The sequence below is a fragment of the Alexandromys fortis genome, unplaced genomic scaffold, assembly GCF_014885135.2.
Source record: "Alexandromys fortis isolate MF-2015 unplaced genomic scaffold, M_Fortis_MF-2015_v1.1 scaffold_13, whole genome shotgun sequence".
In the NCBI taxonomy this organism is placed as follows: domain Eukaryota; kingdom Metazoa; phylum Chordata; class Mammalia; order Rodentia; family Cricetidae; genus Alexandromys; species Alexandromys fortis.
In genome coordinates this window covers 13,449,674-13,468,399 of record NW_026067908.1, presented here as the reverse complement: position 1 = coordinate 13,468,399, position 18,726 = coordinate 13,449,674, and the positions used below count along the sequence as shown (strand labels likewise).

The 18,726-nt window shown below is 41.5% G+C and overlaps 1 protein-coding gene across 1 annotated transcript in view; it reads left to right on the top strand.

Moving 5' to 3' along the window:
- The window catches only part of Patj (PATJ crumbs cell polarity complex component), a 305,836-nt gene that overhangs the window by 107,285 nt on the left and 179,825 nt on the right, over positions 1–18,726 (top strand). Inside the window, exons 21-22 of the mRNA XM_050136448.1 lie at positions 8,376–8,499; positions 15,619–15,793. Coding sequence (XP_049992405.1) covers positions 8,376–8,499; positions 15,619–15,793 — 299 coding nt within the window. The remainder of the gene's footprint in view (positions 1–8,375; positions 8,500–15,618; positions 15,794–18,726) is intronic.

Sequence of the window (18,726 nt, the reverse complement as noted above, 5' to 3'; positions counted from 1 at the left end):
TCCAGGTCTAGGAAGGTGAGCATCCAAACAGGCTAGGCTCCCACAAAGCCAGTACATGCAGTAGGATCAAAACCCAGTACCATTGTCCTTGGCTTCTCAGCAGCCCTCATTGTCCGCCATGTTCAGAGAGTCCAGTTTTATCCCATGCTTTTTCAGTCCCAGTCCAGCTGGCTGTGTTGAGCTCCCGTTAGATCAGCCCCACCGTCTCAGTGTGTGGGTGCACCCCTCACGGTCCTGACTTCCTTGCTCATGTTCTCCTTCCTTCTGCTCCTTATTTGGACCTTTGGAGCTCAGTCCAGTGCTCCAATGATCAAGTAAACTTGATTTTTAAATAAAATTATAGTTAATTAGTTGCCCATTGAATTTTTAATGTTTTTTTTAATTTGTTTATTTTTTGGCCTGAATTAATTTTCAAACAAATGAGAAGAAAGTTAGTATAGATGGTGTTTTTGTTTATTTAGTTCGGTTTTAGTTTTATTGTGCCTATAGGTATTTTGCCTGCATGTATATATGTGCACCATGACTATTACGGGAGAGGCTCCACAGGATGTCAGGTCCCCTGGAACTGGATTTACAGATGCTTGTGAGCTGCCATGTGGACTCTGGGAATTAAACCAGGATCCTCTGCAAGATCAGCAAGTGCTCTTAACCACTGAGCCACTTGTCTGCCCTAGAGGGTATCTTTTAAGGCATGCTGGTATTGTGCTCTCACATAGGCCCCTGCTCCCTGTGCTCAGTCTGATTCCTTTCTGTGTGTTGAGCAAAGCAAGCAGAAATTGGGCCTTTTCCTTTGCCTTCCTTGGACATTTTTGTCTCTTTCGCTCCTGAAAATCCTGTGGGTCCCCCTGCTGGGCTAGGTGCTATCCTAGCTATATTAATGAAGCCTCAAGGATTCCCCACAGCAGAAGGTTCTGAGTAACCTACCAGGGAACAGAGCTTTTAATTTGTAAATGATCTTGGTGTGGGAAGTAGTGACACAGAGTTGCCTGGTATACTCTAGTGACAATGGCTTTCTCTCTTTGCCAGCCCTTCCCTGGATCCTAAGTGCTCAGTTTCATTCTGACTATTCATAATACACAAGCATACTAGAATTAGAGATTACTGAATATGTGCACACATTCTTGCTGTGGCTGATTTTTCCCATAAAAAGAAATTTATTTATCTAAATAAAAGACAATTTGAAATATTGGTCCCTTTCAAGACAAGGGAAGAAATACAAAAATTAATACTCGGAATATTTACTCCATATATTTAGTCAAACATTCATATCTTAAAAGTTGTATTGGGTTAGATTTTTGCATATATGCATCTTTAATTGCATTTCACTCAAAGTATTCCAGTATATATTTAATGCCTGTCTCTGTTCACAACAATCACTTTCAGATCATTCAACACTTTCCAAATACATCATCTTCATTTTTATGTAGCTTGTTTGAGATACAGCATTCTTTAATTTATATTTGTTAGTTTGCTTTTGACTGCTGTGATAAAACACACTAGCGAAGGTCAGCCTAGAACAGGAAATGTTTGTTTCTGCATGTATTTCCAGGCCCCAGTCCATCAAGGCAGGAACTGAAGCAGAAATACGGCTCGTTGGCCTGTTCTCTGGCTCATATTCACCTAGCTTTATACACAGCCCAGACCATCTGACTGGAAAGCTGAGGGCCTACATCTTAGGCTTCAAGAGCGGGACTGCACTGGGAATGGCTCCAGGCTTGGAAACCTGAATGCTCTCCCACAGCAAGGCCACATGTCCTAAACCTACCCACACAGCACTACCAAAAAGGGATCAGATGAATATTCAACCATCGAAGCCTTGGGACATTCTCATTAAAACCAGCACAGTGCCTGGCTTCTGTCTTGTTTCCCTTACTAATTCAGTCATTCTTCTTCTTATAACCATTTTCTTATATAGAAAGAATAACTTAGACCTCTAAATAAAAATCAGCCCAAAGAACTGGTCCATTTTCACACATAAACTGTTAAGGTTATAGATTAAAATAGCCAAATATGTGTTTATAGTATTTACTCTTAACCATTCATATTTCAAAATCTATAAAATGTTAAGTTTTTCCTCTTCTCACATTGAATTATATGAATTAATGTTATAGGACATATTAATGAAGATTATTTCAGCTCTCATATATTCTGAAAAACTACCACTTGATTCTCTTCAAATTATTTCATGTTCTTACTTGGCATTAATTCCCTTCTACAGTAATGGCAGGATAGGCTTTGCATCTTTATTTGCTTCTCAGTAGTGATAGATTTTGTAAGGCCTTATTTGCAGTATAAAAGTAATACCCAAGAAATTCAAATGTTGATCCTCCACTACCCATATATTCTTATTTTATTTAAGAGGTGAATCATCTAAGTTTCTAGACTCTCTCCCCCAAAAAACAAATTGTGTTAATATCTATGTTTTGTACCTTTTTGGTATATAGCTTGGTGGTATTAAATGCAGTTACACTGTTGTGTAGCCACCGTCTCTGTCCATCCCAGGACCCCATTAGAAACACTGAGACCACCAAACAATAAGTGCCCTCCCCTTGCCCATCATTCCCTGGCACTAACTGTAATTCTGTCTTCTGTTTAAGAATTGACTATTACATGGGGGGGGGGTGGCACACGCCTTTAATCCCAACACTCCAAAGACAGAGACAGGTGGATCTTTTGTGAGTTCGAGGCCAGCTTGGTCTACAGAGCAAATTTCAGGACAGGCTCCAAAGCTACCCAGAGAAACTGTGTCACAAACAAAAAAAGACAGGAAGTTGTGAACATTATCATTATATGTCTGGCTTTCTTTACTTATCATAAACTCCTTATGGTTCATTCATGTTGCAGTATATGTCAGACATGCTCATTAAGGCAGAGTAATTTATCCTGCATGTCTCAATAGGAAATCCTCTGCCCTTCTCAGGTTAGACCTAGGGGAATATAAGTTAAAGTGAGAGAAGACTTTAACAGAGAACAAGGAAAGGTGTTTGAAGGAAGAACAAATAAGTTTGTTTGGGAAACACAAATGAACTTTTAGGGAACAATCCTGCGATGCGGGAATTTGTGGCAGTATTTATTTCTTTAGGTGTCAGTGGTGCTTGTAGATGGAAGTTTCTGTTCTGCCCGGTTCCGTAGCCATTCAGTCCCAAATAAACATGCAGAGACTTATATTGGTTATAAACTGTTTGCTCAGGCTTCTTACTAACTAGATCTTACAACTTAACCCTTAATTCTTTTTTTTTAAATGATTTATTTTATTTTATGTGCGTTTGTGTTTTGCCTACACGTCTCTGTATGAGGGTGTGAAATCACTTGGAGATAGACTGCAGACAGTTGTGAGCTGTCATGTGGGTGCTGGGAACTGAACCCTGGTCCTCTGGCAGAACAGGCAGTGTTCTTAACCGCTGAGCTATCTCTCCAGCTGCAACCCTTAATTCTTATCTATGTTTAGCCACGGCCTTGGTACCTTTTCTCAGTGAAGCATTCTCTATTTCTTTTTTATTTTATTTGCATTGATGTTTGGCCTGCATGAATGAGGGTGTTGTAAGCTGCCATGTAGGTGCTGGGAATTGAACCCAGGTCCTCTGGAAGAGCAGCGAGTACTTTTAACTGCTGAGTCATCTCTCCAGCCCTCAGTAAATTAGTCTCATCTTGCTTCATCTGCATCTTGCTCACTACTAAGTCTCCGCTTTTCCTCTTCTCACAATTCTCCTAGTCTGGTTGCCCCCCCCTATACTTCTGCCTGGCTAATGGCCAATCAGTGTTTTATTAAACCAATATGAGTGGCAAATCTTTACAGTGTACAAGAGCATTACACCACAGGAGGTGCTACCATCTTCAGGTGTGCATGTGTATTAGGCCTACTGTTATTTCTGGGCGTAAACCCAATTGCTTTGACATGTGACAGCTTATTTCCCACAAATGGCTTCTTGACATCCCCTACCCCCTGCCTTTGTCCCTTTTGAGACAGGGTCTTACTGTGTAGACCAGGCTGTCACCAGCCCTGGAATCAACTTACCTCTGGTTCTCAGGTGTTGACATCATAGGCATGTGTCACCAGCCAGCTGAAGCTGCTGCTTTCAGTCATGTGAGGAAAGTTCTAAAGAAGGGATCTTTTTGTATCTTCAAAACATGTGGTATCTTTACCTTAAGGTCATGTTTGTAGCAACTCACCGTTTCTGAGAATGTTCACACATGTGTCACATTTTAGATTTCCACATAGGTATTGGGTATCAAACCCGGCTCCTCTAAGAGCTGTGATGATTTTAGCTACTGAGCCATGAACAGGACCAGGAGGTTGTTCTTGAGTGACAGGATCCTGAGAAAGAGGACAATGAGATCAGAAGATAACGATAGAAGATAGAGAAGATAAGAAAGTCTGATGCTGGGAGGTCTTGTACAAGCTATATCTTAAACCAAACTAGTTTATTACTATTTCTAGGAAGAAACGGGATAGGGAAAGCAGTGTACCATACAATGGGACTAAGTCGGCAGGAAGCTAATTAAACAGTGTTGCACAAGGGCAGCACAGGGATCTCAGGAGCGTTATAAACTAAGCACACAGCAGTCCTGGGACTGATAACCAGAGCCAAATGTGGTAGCTTGGTTGGGTTCTTGGGATCTGAAGCCACAGTTCCCCCAAGGCCCTGGCTTCAGGCCATTACCAGCCTTGCCAGTCATATTTTGGCTTTAGAGATGGAGATACGTTTCTTCTCTATACGTAAGAGCCTCAGGGAAAGCCGAGGTTGATCAGTCCAGCCCTCAACAGTCACGTCTCCACTCCTCCACCTTTATTGTTCATGGATAATGTTACTCCAAGTATTGGTGTATGAATAAATACCTCTTCAAGTTTTGTTTTCAGTTTTCTTAGGTCGCCAGTCTAAATCACAATTGGAAATTCTCCAAAGGATCCTGGCGTTTATTTGGGAATAACAGCATTACTGTGGAAGTGCACAGGTCACAGTGACCAGTAAGCATTTTCAAGTACTCCAAGGCAGGTTTTTAAGAGAGAGAAATTGCGATTACAGTCTATTGAATATGGAGTTCGTGGACTTGAAGTCCTAAAGCAGGAGCTGGCCCAGCTTATTAGTGGAAATGCTTAGTAGGCAAGTATTCTGGCAGACGTGCCCTGCCTGAACTACTGCAGAGTCAGAGTTGACAAATGAAATCTGCATGTTTGTGGGGCATGTAAAGCATTGGTGTGAATGAAGGTGACACTTAGGAATGTGTTGGGAATAGGTGAGCATGATGGGACATGGGGTACATGAGCCCAGTATTTGTAATCCCCTAATTTTGGGAAGTGGAGGCAGTGCGTTAGTTACTGACCTTTTTCCTGGGAGAGGATAGACACCTCTATCTAAGAGGGTTGCTTTGGCTCGTGGTTTCAGAGCGATTTCTACCTATGTATTATAGCAGGGAAGGCACAATGGTGAGAACAGTTCCTGGTGGCAGGAATATGTGGGAGGAACTTGTTCAGTGGTGGTGTGAACAGGGAACAGAAAACACAGGCTGGAGCCAGAGGTGGCTGGAGCCCTTGACACTCCTCCCTAGTGATCAGCTGCTGTCAGCCAGGGCCTGCCTCCTTAAGGCCTTAATGGCCTGTAAGGACATTTCAGATTTAAAACAGCGCTGGCTGGCTGTGAGTTCTACATTCTCTTGCCTTAGACCTCTTTGAGTGTTGGAGTGTAGAGCTGAAATTACAGACGTGGACCACCACACCTACCTTATTATGACTGATTTGAATTTTGTTAATTAGTGATTAGTAATGTTAAGCGTGTTTTTATGTGTTCATTGACCCAATATGTTCTGTGCAAAAACCTACAATGCAACCATCAGCCCATTTTTTAAAGGTCTTGTTTTTTTATGTTTGTTTGTGGGTGTGTTTTGGTTTTTTTTTTTTTTTTTTTTTTTTTTTTTTTTTTTTTGCTTCAGGATTATTTACCAGAATGGCAATATATTCATTTTTTTTCTCTTTATAAAAAAACCCAAATTCAATTTTCTAAAGATTCAGCCATTCAAATTGCTTTACTGAGGGCTGGAGAGCTAGTTCAGCAGTTAAGGGCACTGGTTGCTCAGTCTCAGTACCTACTAGGCAGGCACCAAGGTGCCCAGATCATGCAGGCAAAATACCCAAACACATAAAACAAACATAAAATTCCAGATCTGCTTTACTGAAATCCAGATTTGGGATGGTTTTTCTTACTTACCAGTTACCGTTAACAGAATTGCCACTGACCATATCAAATAATTGCAAAATGTTTTCCTTTCTTTTTAGCTACTGCCTTCCATCTCCTTGTTTCCCTCTCTGAGAAGTTATTGCTTCTTTTATTCCAGTCAGACAGACAATCACACCTTACTTCTTGTCACCTCCATGTAATATTTGAGTTGCCTGGTACATTGTCAGCTCCACTGGGCTCTGTGTTACCATGAGTTGTTTTGTTTGGGAAAGCTGCCAGGAATTAGCCTAGCATTCCATCAGTGTGCCTTCTCTATTATTGAAGTCTGAGTACTTTAATTATATAGAAAGTAGATCATTAGAAAATCTAAACTTCTGGCTGGGTGGTGGTGGCACACTCCTTTAATCCCAGCCCTCAGGAGGCAGAGGCAGGCAAATCTCTGTGAATTTGAGACCAGCCTGGTCTACAAGAGCTAGTTCTAGGACAAGCTCCAAAGCTACGGAGAAACCCTGTTTCAAAAACAAAAAACAAAAAAAGGAAAGAAAATATAAATTTCCCATTTTTATTTGAACCATCAAAATCTAAAATCTCCAACAATAAAAAACAGTGGTACCCTGCATGGTGGTACATTTTTGTAATTCCAACAGTCAAGATTTGGAGGTGGGAGTATCACAAATTGAGGTTATCTAGGCTTATAGAGCTGAACTCTGAATGCAAAAGGTAAAACCAAACATGCTTTTTACAAAATGCTATTCACTTAAGTTAGTTAAATATATTTATATAGTGAGTATAAACTTTCAATTTATACTCAAATTTATGACGATTTATATTCTGTATCTGTGTCTGTGAGCTGCTATAACAAACATACCATTTACTGAACTGACTTTTTAACATCAGAAATTTATGTCTTACCTTCTGGAGGCTGAGAGATCTAAGGCCAATGTGTCAGTACTTCGATGCTTAGGAAGGGCTCAATTTAGGGTTTATAAGTAGAAGTTTCTATAAGGAGTCATCTAGAAATCTTCATTGGGCCTTTTCTTTCATGTCTCCAATTTCCTTCATAAAGGCTTGGCTTCCATGACCTGATCACTTTGCTGGAGGCCTGCCTCCTAGAATCTCTGCTTGGGAGCTGTGGGGACAGACAGATCCTGTTTCCAACTGTGCAGAGCCCTGAAGTTAAACTGCATTAAGATAGATCAACAAGAGAAAAGAATACATACTTATATCACAAGTTTATATAGCACGGGAGCCCCATAAGGGAAGAACCAAAGAAGCTATAGAGTCAGTTACTGAGATATAGAGTTGCCAATAAATAATATGTTGTGAAAGTATAACTTAGTGTTAGGCGGAGGCTTAAGGTTTCGGTTTTTATGCTTGAAGACGAAAATGTTGCTTTCCCTTTTCCTTCATGGAGATTGTCTTTCACAAAGGGATTCTGATTCTGTCTTCTTGTAAGAAACAGCTGCAAAGTTAAAGCTATTTTTTTGTACCTGCTGTGTTTCGATTGCCTTCACTTTAAGGTCTGTATCTCACTATTTAACCCCTTTGAGTGTTTTGATTTAACATAGAACTTTGGGGAAGACACAAGTGTTACAGCACTGAAACAGAATATAACTTTAAAACCCTGTAAATGGCGTGCCCATAAAGGGAAGACAGGAGAGAAGGACACTAAGTCAGCAGCAGTGGTTGTCAGTCTTTAAGTTCAATCCACATGACAGGCATCTGGTGTGCACCTATAATCCAGTTGTTGGAAGGCTGAGAGTTCAAGGCCAGACTGGGCTACTCAGTGAGACCCAATCTGGGGGGTGGGGGTGGGGGAATGAGTACAGCAACCAAACAAACCAAGAGTGCTAGGGAAATAGAGCCAAAGCTGAGAGATAGCAATGACATTGTGGTGTCCAGGATGCTATATAGGACCAACTGACTTGATTGATGGCCAGGTCTTTTATTTGTCTGTGCTGGAATATGCTCATTTATATCCATTTGTTAATGCTTAAAACCAAAACTTATTAACTATCCAGGTGTCTGTGTGTGGGCTCATGCAGCACTTGCAGCTCCTGACAGGATAGCCCCCCTGGGGAACGTGGTGTGTGCAGAAACTTGCAGTCCCAGTTTTCCATGTATTGCTGCCTGGTTAGAACAACATTATGGTGTTCTCATTGCTTCTTATCATGCTGAATTTCTGGTTGTCTTTCTTTCAAGATGGAAGAAACATTTGGCCTTGATTCGCGGCAGTCCATGCCCTCCTCTGAAGGAAATGGTCAGTGCAGCAGATTTGATGACATGGAGCATCTTCATCTACTAACAAACAACAGCCTGGATTTAGGTTTGTGGGTTTGTTTCTTATACACAAGTTAGATTATTTGCAGTCCTTGTGCTTTATATGCAGGGCATTGTACTGTCACATTTACATTCATCATGCTGTTTTTAATCTCTTGGAATTAAAACATAATTAAATTGTTTCCTCCTTTTCTCTCCCTCCAATCCCTTCCATGTCCTCATTATGATCTTTCAAATTTAAAACTGTTTATCACTTAGTCTGACTCAGAGCAACTTTGGCTGAGATTTCAACTGGATCTTTCAATTTCTGTGTACCGAGATGGCTGCTTATTCTATGCCCCATTCTGCTTTGTATCACAGCACAGATTGGAAGGGAGACTACTCCCTTACATGAACTACGTCTCTCCAATATATGTTAAAGTCTCCAGTGCCATTAAGTAGAATTGCTAGCTCATTGAATGGGGCTGTTAAATATTAATAAAGAGGTGAATATTTTAAACATTTATGAAGCATTTTCTTCATCATAAATTATAGTTGTTTCTAGTACATTAATAACTTAGGTTCCATTAAAAAGTTCTGAACGTATTATACCTCTCTTTGCCACTCTAGAATAGCAATTTTTATATACTTTTAAAGCCTCAACTTTAAAAGATTTTTTTTTTATTCCTCCAACAGTGAAATGCTGGCTGTTGTCATGCTATTGAGATTATGGTAAGGCTGTTCAGTCCCCACCTCAGGGACTCAGAGCTGTTCAGGATCTGTGGTGCTTTTCACTGTTAGATTTTGCTTTCGGAAAAGCTCTCTGTGTTAACACTGCACGTATCAGACATGTAAGGGAGACAGTTTGGTGTGAGGTCACAAGTGTGTTCAGTGGCATCTACAGAATGGAGCCCTGAAGGCAGTTAGAGAAAGCTGTGCTGTGATGATGCTGGTTTGCTCCTGTGAGTGCCCAAAGCAGGCACTATGGAACCCTATGATTACACGAGTCTCTGCAGTTTTTCAGGCTCATAGCTGGGAGAAAATAAAGCTTTATTCTCCCCAACCTATAGGAAATCTACCTTTTAAAGTTCTTCCCATTTCTTTGGTTCTTTGATCAATGATACTTACTTGTTCACAGTGTATGACAAGAGTATACAGACCACACTGGCCTCTTCACTGTTACTATTTTATAAGTGTCTCAGCACTGCTTGGAGCCATAGTGTCTTTCCTTCCTTCCTTCCTTCCTTCCTTCCTTCCTTCCTTCCTTCCTTCCTTCCTTCCTTCCTTCCTTCCTTCCTCCTTCCTTCCCTCCCTCCCTCCCTTCCTCCCTCCCTTCTTCCTTTTATCATTTATTACCATTAGATCAAATCTTCCAGCTATATGTCTGCGTGACTATGCATGAAAGCAAACTTTCTCCACAGGTTTTGGGTCTTCATTTCAAAAGATCTATACCATTTAATATTTTTGGTGTGTATTAGTTATACATATGGATTATATTAGGATATTTCAAACTGATGTGCAACGGATTTTGGTCATACTCACCTCCATTACTCTCTTGTCCCCCTCTCCTGTTGATCCTCATCTTTCCAACTTTTCCTTTCTACTTACATGACATTTTTTCCCCAGTGATTCATTAAAATTCATTAGGTTTTCTTACAGAAACATGGGTGGGCCATTATTTATAGGAGCGTGGAAACTCCTCAATGGCTACTAAATTACTGAAGAAAATGGAATTCCCTCTCCTGTAAACTAGATTCTCAGAGAGGAGTTGTAGGAACACCATCCAATTTTGCAAGGCGCTAGGTAGTTGTTCTTAAGAATATCATTTGGGACTGTTGTTAAAGTTATGTATCATGATGTGCCCTTGCTCAGAAACCATTCATAAGCACATACATCAGGGAGTGCTGTGACAGGCATGACTGGATTGATGCTCACCGTGCTGGGCTAAAAAGATATTGATATGGGCTGACACAGCAGCATGTGTACTAAGTTGATCCCATTCATTTTTGTATTTTTCTCTTGAGAACTTTACTCAGCAAATAAAAGGCCCTGTTTGAATACCAGGCTCCTTTGTACTAACCTGGTAATCTTCTAGTACCTTTTTCAAGCCCCTCTTTCTTCAGTTGTAAAGTCAGATTAGATCTGAGAAGCTCTGAGCCCCATTCAGATTTGTATTCAATTGTGCACTCTATCTGTAACAAATGATCTCAGATTTATAGGACAGTTAATTTTAAAATCATGTGTTGATAGCCTTGTGTAATGGGCTGTTCATGATCCTGTGGTTAATCCAAAATAGTGACTTCAGGCTTTGGATGTGACTCACTGGTAATAGAGCCATAATGGCCTCATCACCAACATAGAAGAAACAACAGCAAAAGCATGCCAACAAAATGTTGTTCTTTAGCATACTCACATTCTCCATGGATTGTGAAAGCAAACTTGTAAACGGACATAATTCATAATGAAAGGCAGGAAGATGAATTCTAAATGAGGAATACAATCAGTGTATCAGTGTTCCAAGACTCCAGGGAGGAAACCGCTCCATCTCCATCGTGCTGCCCACTCCAGAGGGGTTTCTGTCCTCTGTCCATCTCCAGGCCAATCTCTTGCTGTATGCTGAGTTTCTGAGGGGTGAGGCTTGTCGCTGGCTCTGTTACCACAGTGTGCACAGAAATAGTATCTGTCAAGTGAGAAGGCAGCATGGTACTCACATGTAATTGTTCAACACATCACCTTCCGTGTTTGTCTTGCTGAATTATGCAACCACCTGTTTTCTTTGCTCAAGCTCTTCTTGCTTTTTCTTCATACCATTCTGTTCTTGCACTCACCAAGTATAAAGGTGTGGAAAAATTTCTCCATTCCTTTTCTATAAGCATTAACTTCTAGGGACCTTTTTTCACCTCCTTGATTTTATAACCTTTGTGCCCATTATAGCCATTGACTGACAGTTGTACATGATCTGTTTTGTGGGTGGGTGGGTGCTCTGAGCACATGGTGAACAGCTCTGTAAAGAATATGACAGGTACTGTACGAGGTGAGGAGTGGGCATTTGTGTGCCGGCGAAAGGCAAGAGAGGAACAGTGGGCAGATGGCCTGGGGCCAGGCTTGAGGAGTTGTGACTGACCGGCACTTACTTGCACAGCAGAGCAGTGATGGTGAGAAATTGCTTGGCAAGTGGAGCCTTTGCTATACTTACAGTCGCTGCCTGGGGTTCTGCTCCACCTCTGCTTACCCACCCATTCAGTTAAGGTGTACAGGCGGTTGGAGCTGACGGGCATCGCTTTGACTACCACACAGAAATGAGGTCCCAGAAGTTGGCAATGAAGGTGTGGGGATGGGAAAGGCAACTGAGCATGATTGAGTTCTAGTCACCCCCTCTCTGCTGCATTGCCACTTGATTAGACCTGCTTTGTAGTCTCTGGACAAGATCAAAAGCAATAGGAGTGGTCATTTACTAAAGTTCAAGGTGAAGTGTGGCTGATGTTCACAGGAAGAAATGGTGCAGAGTCTGTGATTGACAGGTCAGTTCTGCTTTTCTGATAAGTCAAGCATCTGAAACACGATAGGAACAGATTCAAGGAAGACAATTGGGGTAAAATTCCTCATGCTCTTACAAACATGAGGACAGCCTGGCCGTGAGTTTATATTGGGTCCCTAGATGTACTGAAGTGATGAATAAACCAATGTTAATGTGGGTGCAGGCCTCTAAACAGACCACAGCTCCTCAGTCTGCCTTCTTATTCTTTTATTGAGCAAACAGAGGACATGGGTGGCGTTTTGGACTGTCTTACACATTTCAGGAAGGGGACGTCCTTATGTTGGATTCTGGTACAGATAAAACAATTTTGAGTCCAGACTAAAGGTCTCCATTAAATAAAAGAAACTAGGAGGCTGAGGCACAGGCACAGCGGTAGATCACTTGCATAGCCTGCCTGAGGACTAGGGTGTGACAGGCAGGAACACGGAGAAGAGGTAGAAAGGAAGCGGTTTGGACCCTAGCCCGACAGCCTAGTTCAGGATGGGAGAGAGGTTTCATATCTGTTCCCTGTTGTCTCTGTAAGAACTCTGCAGCATAATGAGGGTAGTGGGGCCCACAAGACAGACCTGGACATGCAGGGGCACAGTAGGCAGGCCAGGCAGGGCAGGCAGGGCAAGTGCATCTACTGGAGAAGCTTCAGTTGCAGGCTTCTTTCAGTTGTATGTTGTGTACGTGCACACTCATGCTTGTTCATGGGAGTCAGAGGTGGTATTCTCCTTCTGTCATGTCACACGGGTTCCAGGGATTGAACTCAGATTGCAAGGCTTGGTGGCAAGCAGCATCCCACTGACCATGGTCCCTAATAATAATCTTGATGGAAAATATGTATCATATTTTATATCATTTGGATAAGTGCTGCATTATTTATTGTTATGCAACCCTATGAAGTAGCATTTTATCTCCTTACCTATGTGTGAGCTTTCAACTAACACTTCATAATTTACAGCATTTTACATTTTCTTCAAGAATACAATTACAAAGAAGAGTGTCATAGAGGGAGATTGCTTCAATCAATGGTTCATGGGTCCCATGGAGGCTGTCCCCACTGGCTTTAAGGAAAGCTCCTGGCACAGCAAAGTCAGGCTCCTCCCTGGGACAGCAAAATTCCCCACAGCTGAACCTTGCTAGATTCCCATCACCTGCTTCACTCTGCACAGAACTGTTCTTAGTCAGCTCCTCAACCATGCTGCTTTTCTGTCTGTAATTACTCTGCTCTCTGGAAAGTAGGCCAGGTGACCTCAAACTATGTAACTGAGAATTACTGTGAATTTCTAATCTTCCTGCCTCTCCTTCTGAGTGCTGGATTACTGGGGTGCACCCCACAGCTGGCTCATGTGGTGTTAGGGATCAAAGCCAGGGCTTCACACTTGCCAAGCAGCCATTCTACCAACTGAACCACATCCCAAGCCCCACACGGAATCTGCCTCTTGCTGGAGTCCAAATCTGTTACTCTCCCCTTACCAACATGCCTCAAGGTTGTGGGTCCTTCTAAATAGAAGTCAAAATTACAGAGAAGAGCCTGGGGCTGGGGAGGTAGTGTGAAGGGTAAAGTGCTTGCTGCACAAGTGTGAGGATCAAGGTTCTGATCCTCAGAACCTTGTGAAAGCCAGGTAGGTGTGACAGCCCCCTTTAATTCAAGTGCTTAGCAGTCAAAGACAGTAGGGTCCTTGGCTGTGTAGCCAGACTAACTGTAACAGTGAGCTCTAGGTTCAGAAAGAGAATCAGACTCTGAAAGGTAAAGAGTGATCAAGAAAAACTCTGCATCAAACTCAGGCCTCCATACATGAACACATAAGCACATTTGCACGTGTGAACATGCATACATGAATGCTCACTACACAAATTCACATGCAAAATAAACAATGTAAGTGATAGTAAAGGAAGGATACACGTGCACACACACACACAGCAGCAAGATGGTTAATTGGGTGAAAGCACTTGCTATTTCATCCTTAAATAATTAATTGCCAAAACTCAAGTGAAAAACCAGATGCATTGGCATGCCTTTGTAATCCCAGTGTTCCCGTGATGAGGTGGGAGGCGAGAGAGCAGAATTGCTTGGAAGCTCATGCAGCAGCAGGAACACAAGGCCTTCCACAAGATGGAGTAGAGAACCCACTCCTGAAAGTTGTCCTCTGACTGCCACATGTACACTGTCCCCCCAACACACAAAATACATTTTAAAAATTAAGAATAACTAAAGGTCGCTATATGGCTAAGTGGTTAAGAGTGCTTGCTACTCTTACAGAGGACCAGAGTTGTCTCTCAGCACTCACCACAAATGGGTTACTTATAACCACCTATAACTCTAGCTCCAGGGACTCGATTGGCATCTAGCCTCTGTGGGCACACATATTCTCCCTTATACACATAATGTAAAAAAAAAAAAAATCTTTTCAGGGCATGGTGGGGGCATACCTTTAATCCCAAGATTTGGGAAGCAGAGATAGACAGGTCTTTGTGAGTCTGAGGTTACCCTGGGCTACATAGTGAGACACTATCTCAAAAANCAAAAAAAAAAAAAAAAAAAAAAAAAAAAAAAAAAAAAAAAAAAAACAGACAAAGGAATAATGTAAGGGACTGGGGAGATGACTCGCTGGGAGAGAAAGTGTGCTGAGTTAAAATCTCCAAAATCTTTGTAAAAAGCTGGGCATATGCATTTGTAATCTCAGCATGGAGAGATGAGATGGGCTGATCTGAGCACTCTCTGACTGGCCTAACTGAAGCAGTGAGCTTCCAGTTCTGTGAGATCCCCTGTCACAAGACGGTGAGGCCAAAAGTGGTAGAGGAAGATAGCCAATGTCGTGTTCTGCCTTCCCAAGTGTGCACCCATGGACTCATCGATGCACACCTATGCATACTCTCTTCCATACACATAAGTGAATTAAAGTAAGAATAAGAGCTTGACCTAAAAGAGGGAAACATTTAAACAAATTATGGCAATGTGTGCTGTAGTGGACAGGTATATAGATTGGGCCAGCAAGATGGCTTGGCAGAGAAGGCACTTGCCCCAACGCCCAATGACCTAAGAAAATCAAGCCCTGAAGGTTGTCTTCTGACCTACACATGCACTGTAGCATGTGTGCATCCCCCTTGCACATACATACACAGACTAATCTTAACAAAATCCTTAACCTGAGTTTGCCCTTTCATGAAATATAGTTAATAATGCCTTTCTTAAGATTATCTGTAAAAATAGAATGAGTCAACAGATAGAAAAAATAGATTCTGAAGTTTCTAAACAACCTTTCAAATTGTAATTCTTACTTAGTTGTTATTCCATGGGGTCATAATGAATGCCAGAGGACCCATGACCAGAATAGCCTAGGGTGAGAAAGGAAAGCTTTGCAGTAAGATTAGAAAACATAAGAGAGTTTTTTGTGCTGTTTTTTTTATTATTAATGTACCTAGTTTTGTTCACTTGTTTGTTTTCCCATGAGGCACACTGGAAATGTTACCTTTCTTGGTTCAGCACCTTCCTTGCTTCATTTTTCAGCGGTGCTTTCTGCCCTGGGCATTAAGGCTTTCCCTTATGTACTTTAATGCCATCCGTCTCCTAGCTGGGAGGGTCATACCTACATTGAGCATCCTTAAAAGTGCATTGAATGACTGACTGTGTGCTGATTTCCCATCATCTGTATTCTTCAGGCGTGATGATTCCAAGTGATGCCCAAAGTCCTGACATGCTTGTCGATCTTCCAGCTGCTACTCAAAGAAGGGAGCAAGAAGATTTGCCTTTGTACCGACTCCCCAGTGCCCGGGTTGCCTCCAGGCCTTCATCGTACATAGGAACGGTGTCTTCAAGATATGCGAGTGCTGCATGGTATATCATTTTTCTTCTTCCTTTAAAAAGCTGGTATTAAGTAATACAGAGTAGTGTATTTACTATTAACTACCATTAAGTTGTCATGTGAGGTAATATGTTTCATCTTGTCATTTTCTTACATATGTGACTTTGCCCTTTATTCTCATTTCCTACCCTGCAGACCCTCCCTTGCCTTCCCTTCCCCCTATGGCTAGTTCCTGGTTTGGCTTTTGTTTACAAAAATGTGCATGATTAATGTAACATGTAGAAAATACAAAGGGATCTTATGACTAAATATGCATTAGAAAATTACTATTAAAAGTTTCTATAGTTCTTGAAATTAGGTCACAAATAGAATTTTATACTTTTATTCACAAAATGGATTCTATACAGGCCAGCAAGTGGTCTTGAGGACAAAAGGATGTGCAGACTCTCAGGCATCAGAGAATCTGCAGGGAGTATCGTCTAATGACAATTTATAAGATTCATGGTTCTGGAGCAGAAAGCTAGATAGCAGGACATAATTCTTTGACCAGATAAAGCTCTATAAACAGGTTGGCAGGAAAGTTATCGGATTAGTTGGGGACATGTTGGGATTAAAATATCCCTAAATCCACAAAGTGGATTGGATCTATCAATCTGGGATTAATGTGTGTTCTGTCAAGTCATTGAGAACATGGTCAAGTATAGATGAAGCTCCCAGATTTGAAGGATCATCCAGGGAAACTCAAGTAGGGGAGGAAAGAAAAGGTGTAGGGAAGTTGAAAAATTGCAAAACAGAAGATCTACAGAGAGGCCAGAAGAAACGCCAAGAGAAATATTTCCACGAGGCTCCATAAGCACAGGGCAGCTTTGTCTGTGTTTTCTTGTTATTGTTTTGGTGCTGGTTACAAATCAAACAGTGAGTTGAGCATGGAATAGAAAGGTCAGAAGTTGGACATGGCAGAAACTGAGTAATGTTGAGAATCCTGGCCATGCAATAAGGCTAGTAAAATGCATAGTGCCCAGATGATTCAAGATAAAGAGGGTGTATCCACACATGCACACACTCCCCACACTTACTTTCATTTTATTACATATGATGATATCCATGTATGTATATACATATAAATGCAGATGCAGGGCAGCACACAGAAGGAAACACAAGGATAAATCAGCAATAGTTATTTTTTCCTAGAAACATACCTTAGAGTGGAAGGGCTGAGCACATAATTTATGACTTTTTATGTGGTCTAATCACATGTCAGTGAATTGCCTTTGGTCATTTAGTTTTTCTTGTTCTTAGTGTTGCTATGCATTCCGCCACCCAGCTCCCGCCACCGGCTAGCTTTACCCGAAATAACAACACACAAATTGTATTCTTTTAAACACTTCTTGGCCCATTATATCTAGCCTCCTTCTCGGCTAACTCTCACACCTGGACTAGCCCATTTCTAATAATGTGTATAGCACCCCAAGGTGCGCTTACTGGGAAGATTCTAGCCTACGTCCATCTTGGGTTGGAGCTTCATCACGTCTGCCCAGGAGAGGGGAGCATGGCGTCTGAGCTCACTTCCTCTTCCTCCCAGCCTTCTGTTCTGTTTATTCCACCCACCTATGTTCTAACCTATCAGGGCCAAGCAGTTTCTTTATTAATTAACCAATGACCTTCCTCCATCATTGCTAGTTGAATTTGGTAGAAGTGGAGTGTTTTCTCTAAACTGGAGTTTGTTAACTGAAGAAATAGAAGAGATCTAAACACAGGTCAAGCTTTTTTCTTTTGTACATAGTAGGTGTGCATTGCTTAGTTGTCCCCGCCTCACACAGGGCAGATGCACTTTGCTACCCATGGCTTTTCTTCCTCAAGTGAGCACTGAGACAGGCAGAGGCAGAGGCAGGCACAGACATTTAGACTGAAAGCTCACCTTTACTTCAGGAGACCAGTCTTTTATTTCAGTGTTGGCTTTGGGTTTACTGTTAAAGATTTGGAAAGTGTTTAAATTTCAGCAGATTTCAGAGGAGCTCCTGCGAACTGTATTTCCTCTCTTTTCCTAATATGAAAAGGCAAGGCTTGGGCATGAGGCTCACAGGTAACTATTTTCTCCACTAGGGAACCTTATTTCAAAAGGGTGGTCTTGATACTAAATGGCATTTTAAGTTTTCTAATTTAGTTATTAATTTTGGGTAGACTCTACAGAGGTCTGTCTGTGCTCACATGTGCTGAAGCCAAGGCTCTAGTAGCTGTGATATTCCATGTACTTTGTCTTCACCTTAATTGTAGCTTCTTACCTTCGGGAGTAGAACTTCTATCAAGAGGTTGTATACATCTCAAATGTGGAGATGCCTTAAGCCGGACATTTCTGGGGACGGGGATACTGCAGAGGGGACCCAGATAAACTTATCCTAATTTTCTTCTCATTTTCTAAGGTCATCTGGGAGCCCATCTTTAGAATTAATCTGACTTTAGCCTTTTTACCATTATCTGATACTTGAAGACATATAGGTATCCACAGCGTGTGGATGGTGCCAATGGTCAGACTAACGGGTCCACAGTGCTATAGGTGTCATTCATTTCTTCCTTCTCTTGCTTTATGATTATGTGATACTAAGAGAGTTTCCCTTCAGCCTTGTTTCCTCCCTGTAAAGTAGGTAGTTCTACAGGATAAATAAAAATGTGTGTGAAGATGTATAATCAACTGTCAGTGAAGTTGGAGAAAATACATAAACAGGTTGGTGCAGTGCCATTGTCCAAAGGAGCTGGTGATGGAAATGGCAATATATTGATTGTTTCGTGGCCTCAGGAACCTTGCTGAATTTAATAAAATACTTGAGTGTAGTACTTTCTTGGTTGTTTTAAAATAATGATAGGATTAAATCATAGTAAATTAAACAAGGTTTCAGAGCCTCAAGATTAACTTGAGGTGGAAGATCTGCATTTGGAATTTAAAAGAAAAATGAATAAATACTAATGA